This window comes from Neodiprion virginianus, chromosome 4 (genome assembly GCF_021901495.1).
Source record: "Neodiprion virginianus isolate iyNeoVirg1 chromosome 4, iyNeoVirg1.1, whole genome shotgun sequence".
Classification (NCBI taxonomy): domain Eukaryota; kingdom Metazoa; phylum Arthropoda; class Insecta; order Hymenoptera; family Diprionidae; genus Neodiprion; species Neodiprion virginianus.
Genome location: NC_060880.1, coordinates 23,097,305 through 23,108,296, shown reverse-complemented (window position 1 = coordinate 23,108,296; position 10,992 = coordinate 23,097,305). Strand labels below are relative to the sequence as shown.

The window sequence follows — 10,992 nt, the reverse complement described above, 5'->3', positions numbered from 1 at the left end:
ATAAAGATTTGCGTAAGGTAAGTCGTTTCGGAGTTATCAGGCCTCAAACATCGAACCGTTTGAAATAATGATGTTATTAATTTATAAATGCTACAAAACTGACTCATATCGTTGATTAATGAAATTTATTAATTAACATTTCATTCGAAGTCTATAGTTTTAATTTTAAAATCAATAACATTGTGTAATTAAGTGATATGAGTCAGTTTTGTAGCATTTGTAAATTAATAAGATCATTATTTCAAACGGTTCGATGTTTGAGGCCTGATAACTCCGAAACGACTTACCTTATGCAAATCTTTATTCAAATCTTTTTTGTAGAGCGTAAAATTTCCTACAAGAATATGTTTTGTTTATATCTTCACACTGACTCGTTTTCGAGCAATAAAATTCTAAATTTTTAAAAAGTTTTTTCCTATGTTATTTAAATGGGAAATAGAAAATTGAGAATCGCCACCTCTAAATATCAATATTAAGAGCTCATATTTTACCGAGGTCATTTTTGAGGGACACTTGGAAGATTTTTCAATGTTCTTTGAAAAAAAAAAAAGTCGGTTTTTTTGACACACTCTACTGTATATTAATCTCCGCAAGTGAATTTGATGTATTTAATGTTGTATTCGCACAAATTGTCCTATTACACTGATTACTGCTCAGAAGCATATTGTGAAGCCTTTTTTCTTCAGATATCTAATTACTGAGTCAACGTACATTCGTGAAAATGTTTTTAAAAAATCAATAAATTTATACGTATAATATCTGTACCTAATAAATTTACACCATTAAACACCATCAGTAATTTATACATCACAGTGAAATTTTTTTCTGCAATTGAAGAAACTGATTGGTACTTGAAAGTGTATCTCAATTTAGAACTTCTTTCACAATATCAGAAAATGTGATATGTGGACTAAGCTCTATGAAACATAGTAATACTTGTATTGATGCTAAAATACACTGGACATTATAGCTTTCCTATATAATTGTCGTTTTATTCGAAGGATAAATTTCAACTCATTGTCAAGCTGTTATTAAATTTGTTCCTTCGATTATTTTTCCAATTTACTATTTTCAAACGATTGTCGCTTGATTCGTACACGCGAACTAACTTTGAAGCTATAAAAAATGCCTTATGCTTAAGATAGAATATCTATTTAAAATACACTTTAAATGCTATCATAGCGACTGACAATGAGCACGTGGTTATATAATACATAACCTCAAATTGTACCGAGTTTCTAACAGCGTGTATAGGTACTGTGACAATGAGTAGTATGTTTAAACTGTATCAAAAACTCTTACGGAAGTATCCATTATGTGTCCAATCGGTTCAAGCTGGTAAGAGTCGAAGGATTATTGAATATATTGGAAATGAAAAATTTGTGAAGTATGTGGAATGATTTTCATAACGAAACTAATCAAATTATCGATACGATAGGCATATTAATGGGGACGGGTGATCAAATAGCTCAAAATTTTGTTGAACGTCGAAAGATTGAGGATCTGAATTTCATGCGCAGTGCACAGTTTGCCTGCATTGGCTGTTGTTTGGCGGTGAGTGGTTTAAAAGAAATATTCATATTGCCATTTACCTATATCCGAAATGTAAACTAATAGATAGGTAGGTAACATGACAACATTTTCCGTACATCAGAGCTGGAGAATTCGGCTCGATACCATTATATTGGATTAAATCATTGCAATTGTTTTCTAATATATATCCATCTACAATTTTTATGCATAGATATATTTGCAAAAAAAATGTAAAATTGTTTAACATTTTGTTATTACATCATCACCCATCACCAAACAAATCTGTTTGCGTGAAAACCGGTCTAACAAAACTGCTTACATTGTTGCACTGGTCTTTGATACCCGTATAACTTAATGAAAAATGAGTTAATTTTCTGTACTCTAAAGCTATTAACTTGCTAAATTCATCATCTTGCACCAGCCTAGTCTTTTGACCTTTAACACACTCCAATGATTGTTTTGCATTCACTAATGATAAGATGAAATAACATTACCGACATACCTAATCCAATCGTTTCATGCACTCAAGCAAGTTCACATTCATTGCAATACATCTGTTCTAATTTTTGTAGAATATATTTTATGCAACCAGTCGTAATGTACATTTCAAGTTATTTCTGGTATAAAAATCTGTTCATGAAAAGGCATGACAGTAGGGATAGTTCATATAAATCGACTTCAATTTAGCAATATGCTGAATTTTTTCCAAAGAAATATTTGAAAGTTTAGGGTCCTGCAACAAAAACATGGTACGGAATTTTGGAAAGGTACATTGGATCGAAAAATTCAGTGGCAGCATTTAAAAAAGTTCTTTTAGACCAAGGCTGTTTTGCACCAGCTTTTGTAGCAGTATTGCTAACAGTCATTGCTACGATGCAAGGAAACGATATTGAAGGAGTTAAGAAAAAAGTGAAAGCTGATTACAAGGATGTACTGTGCAATAATTACAAGGTAATAAAATACGGCAATTTTTTATCATACTAATAAACTGCAAATCAAATTCATATAAGTACTTTGAGATACTATCTAGGTTAAAATACACAGATGCAAACTAGGTATGTATGTATGTACATTATATAATTTTTTGTTACACTCTTATAGCTGTGGCCAATGGTTCAATTAGCAAACTTTTATTTCGTTCGACTGGAGTATCAAGTGTTGGTTGTACAGACAGTCGCTCTCTTCTGGAACACCTATATATCTTACAGGACAAACAGGGATGTTGAGCGTACTCATAAAAATGTATAATTATATTGAATGGTATATCGAAAAAATAATACGGGTCTTGCCATGTCGTCATTCTCAAGTATCAAGTATTGTTGACCATTTACTACAAGGAAAGTATGAAGGTGATTTTTAATATAAATATTATGGATCTGAAATCTTAAAAATCAAGAGCCCCATATGGACATCTCAGGTATTTAACAAGAATAATTAAAAATTATCTTAGAACCAGCACCTGATACGATTTTCTTTTTGTTTCATTTATGTTTCAACCATAAAGATATATAACGCGAATAATGTAAAAGATAAATGGATCTATGTTTGCCATTAATGAGTTCAAAAAATTCGTGTCAGTAGATTGAAGGACAACTTGTTTTATGCACTGTGGGAATATTGCAATGTTCCGTTCTCAGTTGGCACTGAATATGCTAATTATGCTTTTCATTTATTCACGTATGAAATATGTATGTAAGATGGCAGCATAGTGGCAGTTTCAATGTCTTCTAAGTCCTTAATGACGCCTTTTTCGAAAGTAGAGCAGAATATGCAAAAAGCATATTTTTTATAGCTGGACAGCTTCCAATAAGTTAGCTAAATTTTTTCAACTAAATTGGTAGTACAAAGCCTTGTATGTATATCGGGTAATATTATTTGTGATAGTATGTGCGTCGATTGTTTCATAATTGTAAGATATTAATGCAAGGTCAAGAAATAAAGAAGCAAAACAATTTACTGTTCACAGCCCACTGGGAAAATACTGTTGTTATGTAACGATTTAATAGTCTGAAGAGATTGCAGGTATCTTATTATAGAAAAATTTAATATTAGGAATGTTTTACAATTCAACCTGATACTTTTTCTGGTAGGTGTGTTGATATCTTAATTTTAAACCTAGGTGTTATATGTCCAACTAATAACATTGTTGTATGTATTGTAATTTTTACTGTACTACAAATGTATTGCTATCTATATTATTTGTAAGTTGTAAATTCGGAGGTACTTTTATGGTCCAATCTCCTTCAATGAATAATGTCGCACTGACACTGAACTAACACAATGAAAGTACATATTCGATAAATTATTTTTTATATGATCTGTTCATGCCTTTATCAAGTTGAAGGCACAAATATACAAAGGTCTAAATCAAAAATTGTAGTTTTAAACAAAACGAAAAAAAACGTGGGAAAGACAGTCTTACCTCTTCGTAATGCCTGTTTTTTTGAGGAGCGGAGGGAGGGGTACATCGATATTTTTTAATAAACAAATGTGGATTTATTCGTAAAACATGTAAAACGAGTCTCCTTCACTGGAATAGGAGTAACTTAAAGTTGAGATTTAACTTAGACCATTATTTCATCTATGCCTTCAACTTATTGAACATGTTCCAAGTTTTTCACGATTTCATTGAATTGTTATAATAGAGATTTTTTACATATATGCCTCGTATATATTTTCGCATGGACATTTCTCGTCGCCAAAACCGCTCATCGCATAAAAAAAGAATGATTAAATCCGCAATATTTTAATACATTAACAATTCTAATCATTGTTGAACATTCTTCAAAGAGGATTTTTTAAAGGCATCTAGGTTGGTGTCTCATATAAGTTTGTATAAGATGTTTCAAAAATACTGATATTATATTGCTTGTCTTGAAAAATATTCGTTTTGTGTCGATTACCTTTCGTACTGCCGTTTATTCATTTTGTTGTCTTGGTTTGTTTTACCTCTTTTTCACACCGAGTACAAAATAATAGTATATTTCATAAACATAACAAGCGTGTATAAAAATTCTATAGAATGATCGTACATGTTCTACTTATACTAAATTACAATTTGTTGTATCATATTTTCGAAACACCCCATATGTGGCAATTGTAAATAATAGAAGGTGCAACGAAAATTAGATGTCAAAAATCTTGATGTTACGTATGACAACATTTTGTGCAATACTTGTCTGATTTTTATTTCAACTAACTTTCGTTGCACAAATTAGGACTCTGTTTTCTTAATGTATCATGTGGAATGACTCCATTTTGTGACGTAATACTAAAAATCTAACAGGGCACAAACAGTCTAACGAAAAATACACTTTCTTTAATGGCAAAGCCTAGTTTTCAAAACAGATGGGTAAAAATAATCATGATACCCCATGTGTTTTTCACTAAATTCAAAGATCTAATATATGATAATATTTGTTCTCTGTATCATATGGAATGACTACGTGTACATAGAGTGCTGTTAACAATTTAAGATAACAAAGGGGAACTGAGGAAAAATCTGGAGATTTTCAACTCAGAGATTTTACTCTTTATCATATTGTTAGTAATGTTAGCCTAATTCAGAATTTTCCGTTACTGTCATCAAATCTCGGATATAATCAAAGATAAATTTTTTTGCCAGCAATAACGTTTTTTTAAAAAGAAATGCGTAATGTTCTCTTAGTAGTTATAGTTTCAACTTGAATACTACTGCTGTGATATTTGCAAAACTGTCATTGGTAAGAAAACAATAAATGATAATTTTTTATAATCGCAATATTTACGAAGTGTGTGAATTATTTACGAATAGTGCATTATATATTTGTTTTTGGGACTGAAGAAAGTTTGCTGTGTACTAAAGACGTCAATAGCATCTTTAACAAATTTAACTTTTTCAAACCTGACCAATTAAAGGATTGGTGAAAGTGAAACGACACTAAAATAGACTGAAAGTAAGTAATCATTTTGTATCTTGCTATGTACACTTCTAGCAGAGTAATTGAATTTTTTCACAGTCCATGTTGGTATTCAATCATACCTACTTCTTAAACTTTTCAAAAGATACATCGCCATTGAAAATGATTTGAAATAAGTCCAAGTGTGTACAATTGTAAGATTATAATTATTTGAAATTGAGTAAATCGAAAGAAAATGAGATCTAATTATTTTCTAGAGTAGGCTTTGTTATTTCTAATTTTCAACACCTCTAAGTTCAATTATATAGATTAATATATGTATATATACAGATGCACTTTGCTCTAGTGTAGAAACTCCGTAGCCTTGATAATCATGTATAGTATTACTGATGTGTAATGAATTATAATAAAATTACAAGAAAGAGTAAGATACAATGTAGCAGTACCATATTTCTACGCATGTACTTCATTGCCTCTATCTATAAAAGCACCATAATTATTCTATCAATTTGTTGAAAACAAGTTACATGGAATTTTATCAGTACTACCCACTTCAATGTCAATTAAAAAAATATAATTTATGCTATTACCATTGGATTATCTAAGATGAAGAGGGTGATTCCAGTATTACAGAAAAATTTTAACAATGGCATTCCCCAAACGAAATATCTAAGTACACAAGTTTTCACCTGAATCTCCTTCAAAGTTGACACATTAGCATTATGTGTTAATAAAATATTTTATTACTTACGATACTGTTTGTGTACCTTATGCAATGCGTAAGTACTGTTTACATATTTCAAGTATCAGTTGTTTCCCTTTAAAGTAAAATAACAAAATTAAAGAATAGTGATAATACGTAATAGGTAAACAATAGGTAAACAAAAATGCTACATTTTTTACTTGGATGTAACACTCAACACTCTGGCGTTGAACATTTTTCTGCTTTAGCCACCGCTGCTGGTATGGTTTCAGTAGTTTTCGAGATTGTACATGGTCCAAGAAGTTTGGGACATGATAATTCACCCGTTTGTACCAAATGAACTTTTTTCAGCAAGTCGTAATTGATCCGTTGTGTTATAACAGAGTCTTGTCTGGAATTGACAAATACAAAATGTAATGCGCTTGTGTTCTGTATTGGAGTGAAAATACTCTAAAAAGTAAAAATTGACTTCAAAAGCTCACTTGTATTCTGGATGCGTGAGCACTTCGTTTCTCAACCACGCCGCAGTTGTCATGAGTTCGCCAGAAGCTCTTCTCTGAATCAATTTCAAATACCTTTGAATTGTGCAATGTGTATCAGCATCTACGTCCATACTGGATAAATAAGAATTCACTAATGGTATTAGACCGGGAAAATCGCCATCCTGTTCAAACATAAGTTACAGTTCAATATTTGTAGGGCTTAAAAACACAATGAGTTGAGTAGAATTCCTGGATTTGATGTTATTTTTTTTAAACATATAACAGTGTTTTCACAACATTTAAATAGGTTCAATTTTTAAGGGCTTTGGAAATTTGATACAATCACAATATGACATTAAATTCACCAAAACAAAGAGAAAAATCATACATGTTCAGGTACGTAGGTAAATTCTAGAATAAATTTCTTACCTTTCCATTAATTATCTCATTCACTGAAAATTCTGTATACTCAGTTTCATTATCTGGGCATTGCTTCGCATCAGATGTTATATCTCTTCTGAACCAAAATTTTTCCTTTTTAACCGCATCTCGTTTTTGTGCCTTAGCCATATTCTCATCAACTTTACTGATGGGTATAAGTAAATTCAATTTGTAACTAAGTATAACTCTTGTCAGTAAAACTACAAAGCAAACTATGGCTGCATTTTCAAAATCTGTAATTTGAACTTCACAAGGTCTGAATTCTACTCTCCAACCTATTGGGGAATTTGGAGGAGGTGGCTTGAATCTCATCGTTTGCCAATTTGTTGATTGAATATTCTGTAATCATAAAATTTCTGTACTTCCACGCATGATAAAAGAAGAATATCTTCAAATTAAGAGCAGTTTTGATTAGAGACAAATGCAAGGTCGTGACAGAACTCAGAAATCAGCAAATTCTATATCAGTGAAAATAAGCTCTGGAAATCAGGGGATTCTTGAGTAATATTGTACTCCGATTTCTGTCGCCACCCTGAAATGTTATTCAGGTACTACTGAGCTACTACTATTACTTGTATCATGATTGATACCAAACTCACTTCAAAATGATCCGTATCGGTTTCATCATTTTGGTGAACTTTTTCTGTAAATAACGATACTGAATCTCTAATAAATAAGTGGGCAATATGCTGTGCAAGCAATCTGTCAATCCCGTTATTCAAAAGCTGATTATAAATTTCTTCATCATAAGTTAAAGGAACGTCGTTATATTTATCGCCTTGTTCACTGAGGTAAGAATCGATTGAATCGTATCTAGATTTGCTGATTCTGAACTTGTTTTCTTTAAGTGGCTTCAACCCACGCTCCTCCTCTGTTCTACAATCGACAGAACATGATATGACATTCCATCGGCAATCAACGTCTGTTACATAGCCTTTGTGCAGTGGGCTTGCCGCTGTCAAAGCTAGCTGGTTTGAAAAAACATAGGACAATTTTTAATTTTCTCATAATTAGATACAGAACTATTGTCATTGATATCTGATGGTGCTTCTATTCAGTTGTTAATTCAATATTTCACTGACCATTATCGGACATAGTGGAGTAAGTTGATCGTACAATGTCCGTGCTTCTTGTATGTTACAGGCTTGAAAAGTTAATTGTAAACAACAACACCCCATCCCAAATCCCATCGCGTCCATATACACATGATTTTCTTTTGCTGCTCGCTCACTAGTTCCATCATCTCCCAATAACGTAAAATCTTCTTTAAATGTCCGAGGAACATTTTCATCTGGATAAACTAGAAGAGTAGTATTAGTTTCTAATCGAATGGTTTGATCAGTCCTGACAGTTGGAAACAAGCTCAAAGAGTGAAATACTTTTAACTTATTCAGTTGACTTGTGATAACTTTTGTATCTTATAAAATGAGTATATCGTCTACGGAAAATTCATTTAAATATAAAATATATTGCTACTCTTGACTAACTAGTTTTACTAATACTTGTAAACTTACTAGGTAAGTTTATAGCCACTTTTTCACCTCTCCTCAGTCTAATGTTTCTCGTCAAAGTCTTGAAGCGAGGATGACCAGGAAATATAGCTTCATCAGGAAAGAACAAGCTTCTTGACGCGCCACTAGTTGGAGTTGGTTTTGTCGGTGGATCGGTGAAATCTGCTGCTCCCAGCCTGTAAAATTATTTTGTAAGTTATTATTGTTTATGTTCTAAGAAATATCAGACTTTTTCTTCATCACGCAATTCTCATCGTTTGAATTTATCGTACTGTTACGTAGAATTATATGGCAGATTCGAATTACATATGATGAAATGTTTAATCAAATTAGATCATAAAGAACTGCAAATGGTCTAAATTTTTTTATCGGAAGTGTTTTGAGTAATTACTTGAAAAAATTACCTCGGGAAACTAGTTAATGACATCAGTGTTTCACCTGGCTGTAATAACATGCTTGCTTCTTGTCTCCGGTATTGCATATTTGCTTCCACAACATTAAAATGTGCTAGTAAGCCACCGTATGGTTTACCAGGTGTTCCTTCAATCATATAAGCACCATATTCTGGCCTCCACAAAGATTTCACGTTACTATGAAAGAACCAGAACAATAATATTTAGCATTATTTGATTTCTAGCCAATTCTGGATTTTAAGCAAAACAATTGTTACTTTAACCTTGGTTACCAGAATCTTAGCATAAGACTAAATTAGACAAAATGCAAGATTAATTAGTGTTTAGAAACTGATAGTCAAAACATTTTGATGTGATTCATTTTGAGTTGTAGTTTCAGAATTTTGATCTTTACTTGATACTGTCATTTGCTAATCCACTGGGGATATTATAGATAAAAAAAGTAAACAGAAACACTCACTTCGGATCTTGGGCCTCTTTTTCATTAAGTATTGTCAGAATTTCTTCTGCCCGTAAGCTAACCTTCGCGGTCTTTTCCTCATCATTAAATTTTACCAAAACATATTCAACCTGTAAGATAAACAAGAAAGTCAACCATTATATTTGATTTGTCATCAGAAGAAATCAAGTGTGCCAAAGGAATCCAAGCAATGCAATTAGCCTGAACAAGCATCAAATATCTCAGGATTTCAAAAAAATATGCACAAAAACTGCTCGTTTGAAAAATGAATTGAGTTATTTGTTCTTTCTCGATACTTATACTTATATGATTTGTCGACCAAATTTCGACTATTTTGTATTTAATATCACATCATGTTTCTATGTCAACCTCAAAGGTGTTTAAATTTAGAAATAAATACATTTCTTGGTCTAAACCAGACTTACATGCGACCAGGTTTGGCTTGGTCACGAATGTAAATAAAAAAACCATACTATAATTGGCCTATTTCTACAACATATGAGTAGTCTAGAGATTTACAAGTCTCCATGAATAATAACAGCCGGAATTCTAGAGCAATAGAATTATGGAAAGTGGTATGAATGTTTTTATTGCCCAATGACGTGCAACATTTGTCCTTCATGCTGTCCTTATGATCAAATATCCGTTAGCGATTCGAAAACTATACAATGTCACATAATCAAGTGAAATATATCTTCTACTGATACTATTTAAACTGATGAATACTAGTTATGAGAAATAAAACGAAGATCACGTTGAATGAAGTTTATAAATAATTAAAGGTATCAACTACATTAGAGAAAAAGAAAATGAAACAATTGTTAGTTTTAGACTAGAATTGAATTTGATTATTGAATTTTTTTCGAAATAAGAAGAGCTCGCATTAACCTCGAATTATGAACCGCCCACGTCAAAGTGGCCCACGATAAGAAATATAAGTTTATAGTTAAAAAATAATACGGATCCGCGAAGTAATTCTTAGAAAATAAAAACAGTATTTTCAGTGATAAAACAAAGTAAAATTTTATTACCTCGTCGCCCCATTTGAGAACATCTCCTTGCCTGTCTCTCAATCTTTTGTAGAGGTTAATAAATTGCACAATACCGTGTTTTCGCACGTGATCCGATAATTTTTTCGTCTCTTCCCAACTCATGGGACTTCCTTCTGTCAGAAGACCCATATTACCAGTTATTGTTATTCTACACTTATATACAAGAATTTACTCAGTCGAACAACGAAACTTTGTACACGTTATGTCGAAGGTAGATGAGGAATGAAAGGCCGTCCGACTTGTAGCAAGTCTATCACGGAAGTCACTGGATTTCCTGCTCCTCGATCGATCAGACAGTTTCTACAAGGCTAGGTCTTGTTTATTTAACTGATATTTCTCTCGGGTAATCAAAGAATTTTTAATCAATAAAGTTTCATTCATTTCCTCGGAAATGTCAAATCCTTCAATCCGCGTGTTCGATGTGGGCCTGCGATGACAACTGATTGTGAAATCAGCTACGGGCCATTTTGTTGCACACACTCTTTTTCTTCATTTACT

General features: G+C 32.2%; 2 protein-coding genes across 4 annotated transcripts; one reads left to right on the top strand and one right to left on the bottom strand.

The window, feature by feature from the left end:
- The first annotated feature begins 448 nt into the window (after positions 1-448).
- LOC124303402 (protein Mpv17) lies at positions 449-4,229 on the top strand. Its single transcript, XM_046760556.1, has 4 exons — positions 449-1,338; positions 1,439-1,554; positions 2,263-2,484; positions 2,635-4,229. Exons 1-4 carry the CDS (start codon positions 1,266-1,268, stop codon positions 2,779-2,781), a joined length of 558 nt encoding a protein of 185 aa, XP_046616512.1. The 5' UTR covers positions 449-1,265; the 3' UTR covers positions 2,782-4,229.
- A 270-nt stretch (positions 4,230-4,499) lies between these two features.
- LOC124303396 (glutamate--cysteine ligase catalytic subunit) lies at positions 4,500-10,950 on the bottom strand. Of its 3 annotated transcripts, XM_046760548.1 has the most exons (10): positions 10,474-10,950; positions 9,443-9,552; positions 8,974-9,159; positions 8,573-8,745; positions 8,141-8,358; positions 7,658-8,026; positions 7,047-7,397; positions 6,618-6,799; positions 6,327-6,526; positions 4,500-6,250 (listed from the first exon to the last, which is right to left on the bottom strand). In XM_046760548.1, exons 1-9 carry the CDS (start codon positions 10,621-10,623, stop codon positions 6,349-6,351), a joined length of 1,917 nt encoding a protein of 638 aa, XP_046616504.1. In that variant the 5' UTR covers positions 10,624-10,950; the 3' UTR covers positions 4,500-6,250; positions 6,327-6,348. The 3 variants fall into 3 exon arrangements, with proteins under 3 accessions (XP_046616504.1, XP_046616503.1, XP_046616505.1); XM_046760547.1 differs by having other exon boundaries at positions 4,500-6,526; XM_046760549.1 differs by lacking the exons at positions 9,443-9,552; positions 10,474-10,950 and adding an exon at positions 9,246-9,353 and having other exon boundaries at positions 4,500-6,526.
- Positions 10,951-10,992: the final 42 nt, after the last annotated feature.

Excerpts from the sequence above, each read along its gene's own strand:
- LOC124303402 (XM_046760556.1), top strand. The coding sequence starts at position 1,266 with ATGAGTAGTATGTTTAAACTGTATCAAAAACTCTTACGGAAGTATCCA. Across the intron at positions 1,555-2,262 it reads GCATTGGCTGTTGTTTGGCG|GGTCCTGCAACAAAAACATG; the intron begins GTGAGTGGTTTA and ends TTGAAAGTTTAG. Across the intron at positions 2,485-2,634 it reads TACTGTGCAATAATTACAAG|CTGTGGCCAATGGTTCAATT; the intron begins GTAATAAAATAC and ends ACACTCTTATAG.
- LOC124303396 (XM_046760547.1), bottom strand. The coding sequence starts at position 10,623 with ATGGGTCTTCTGACAGAAGGAAGTCCCATGAGTTGGGAAGAGACGAAA. Across the intron at positions 8,359-8,572 it reads AGTGGCTATAAACTTACCTA|TTTATCCAGATGAAAATGTT; the intron begins GTAAGTTTACAA and ends CTACTCTTCTAG. Across the intron at positions 8,027-8,140 it reads CTCCACTATGTCCGATAATG|CTAGCTTTGACAGCGGCAAG; the intron begins GTCAGTGAAATA and ends TTTTCAAACCAG.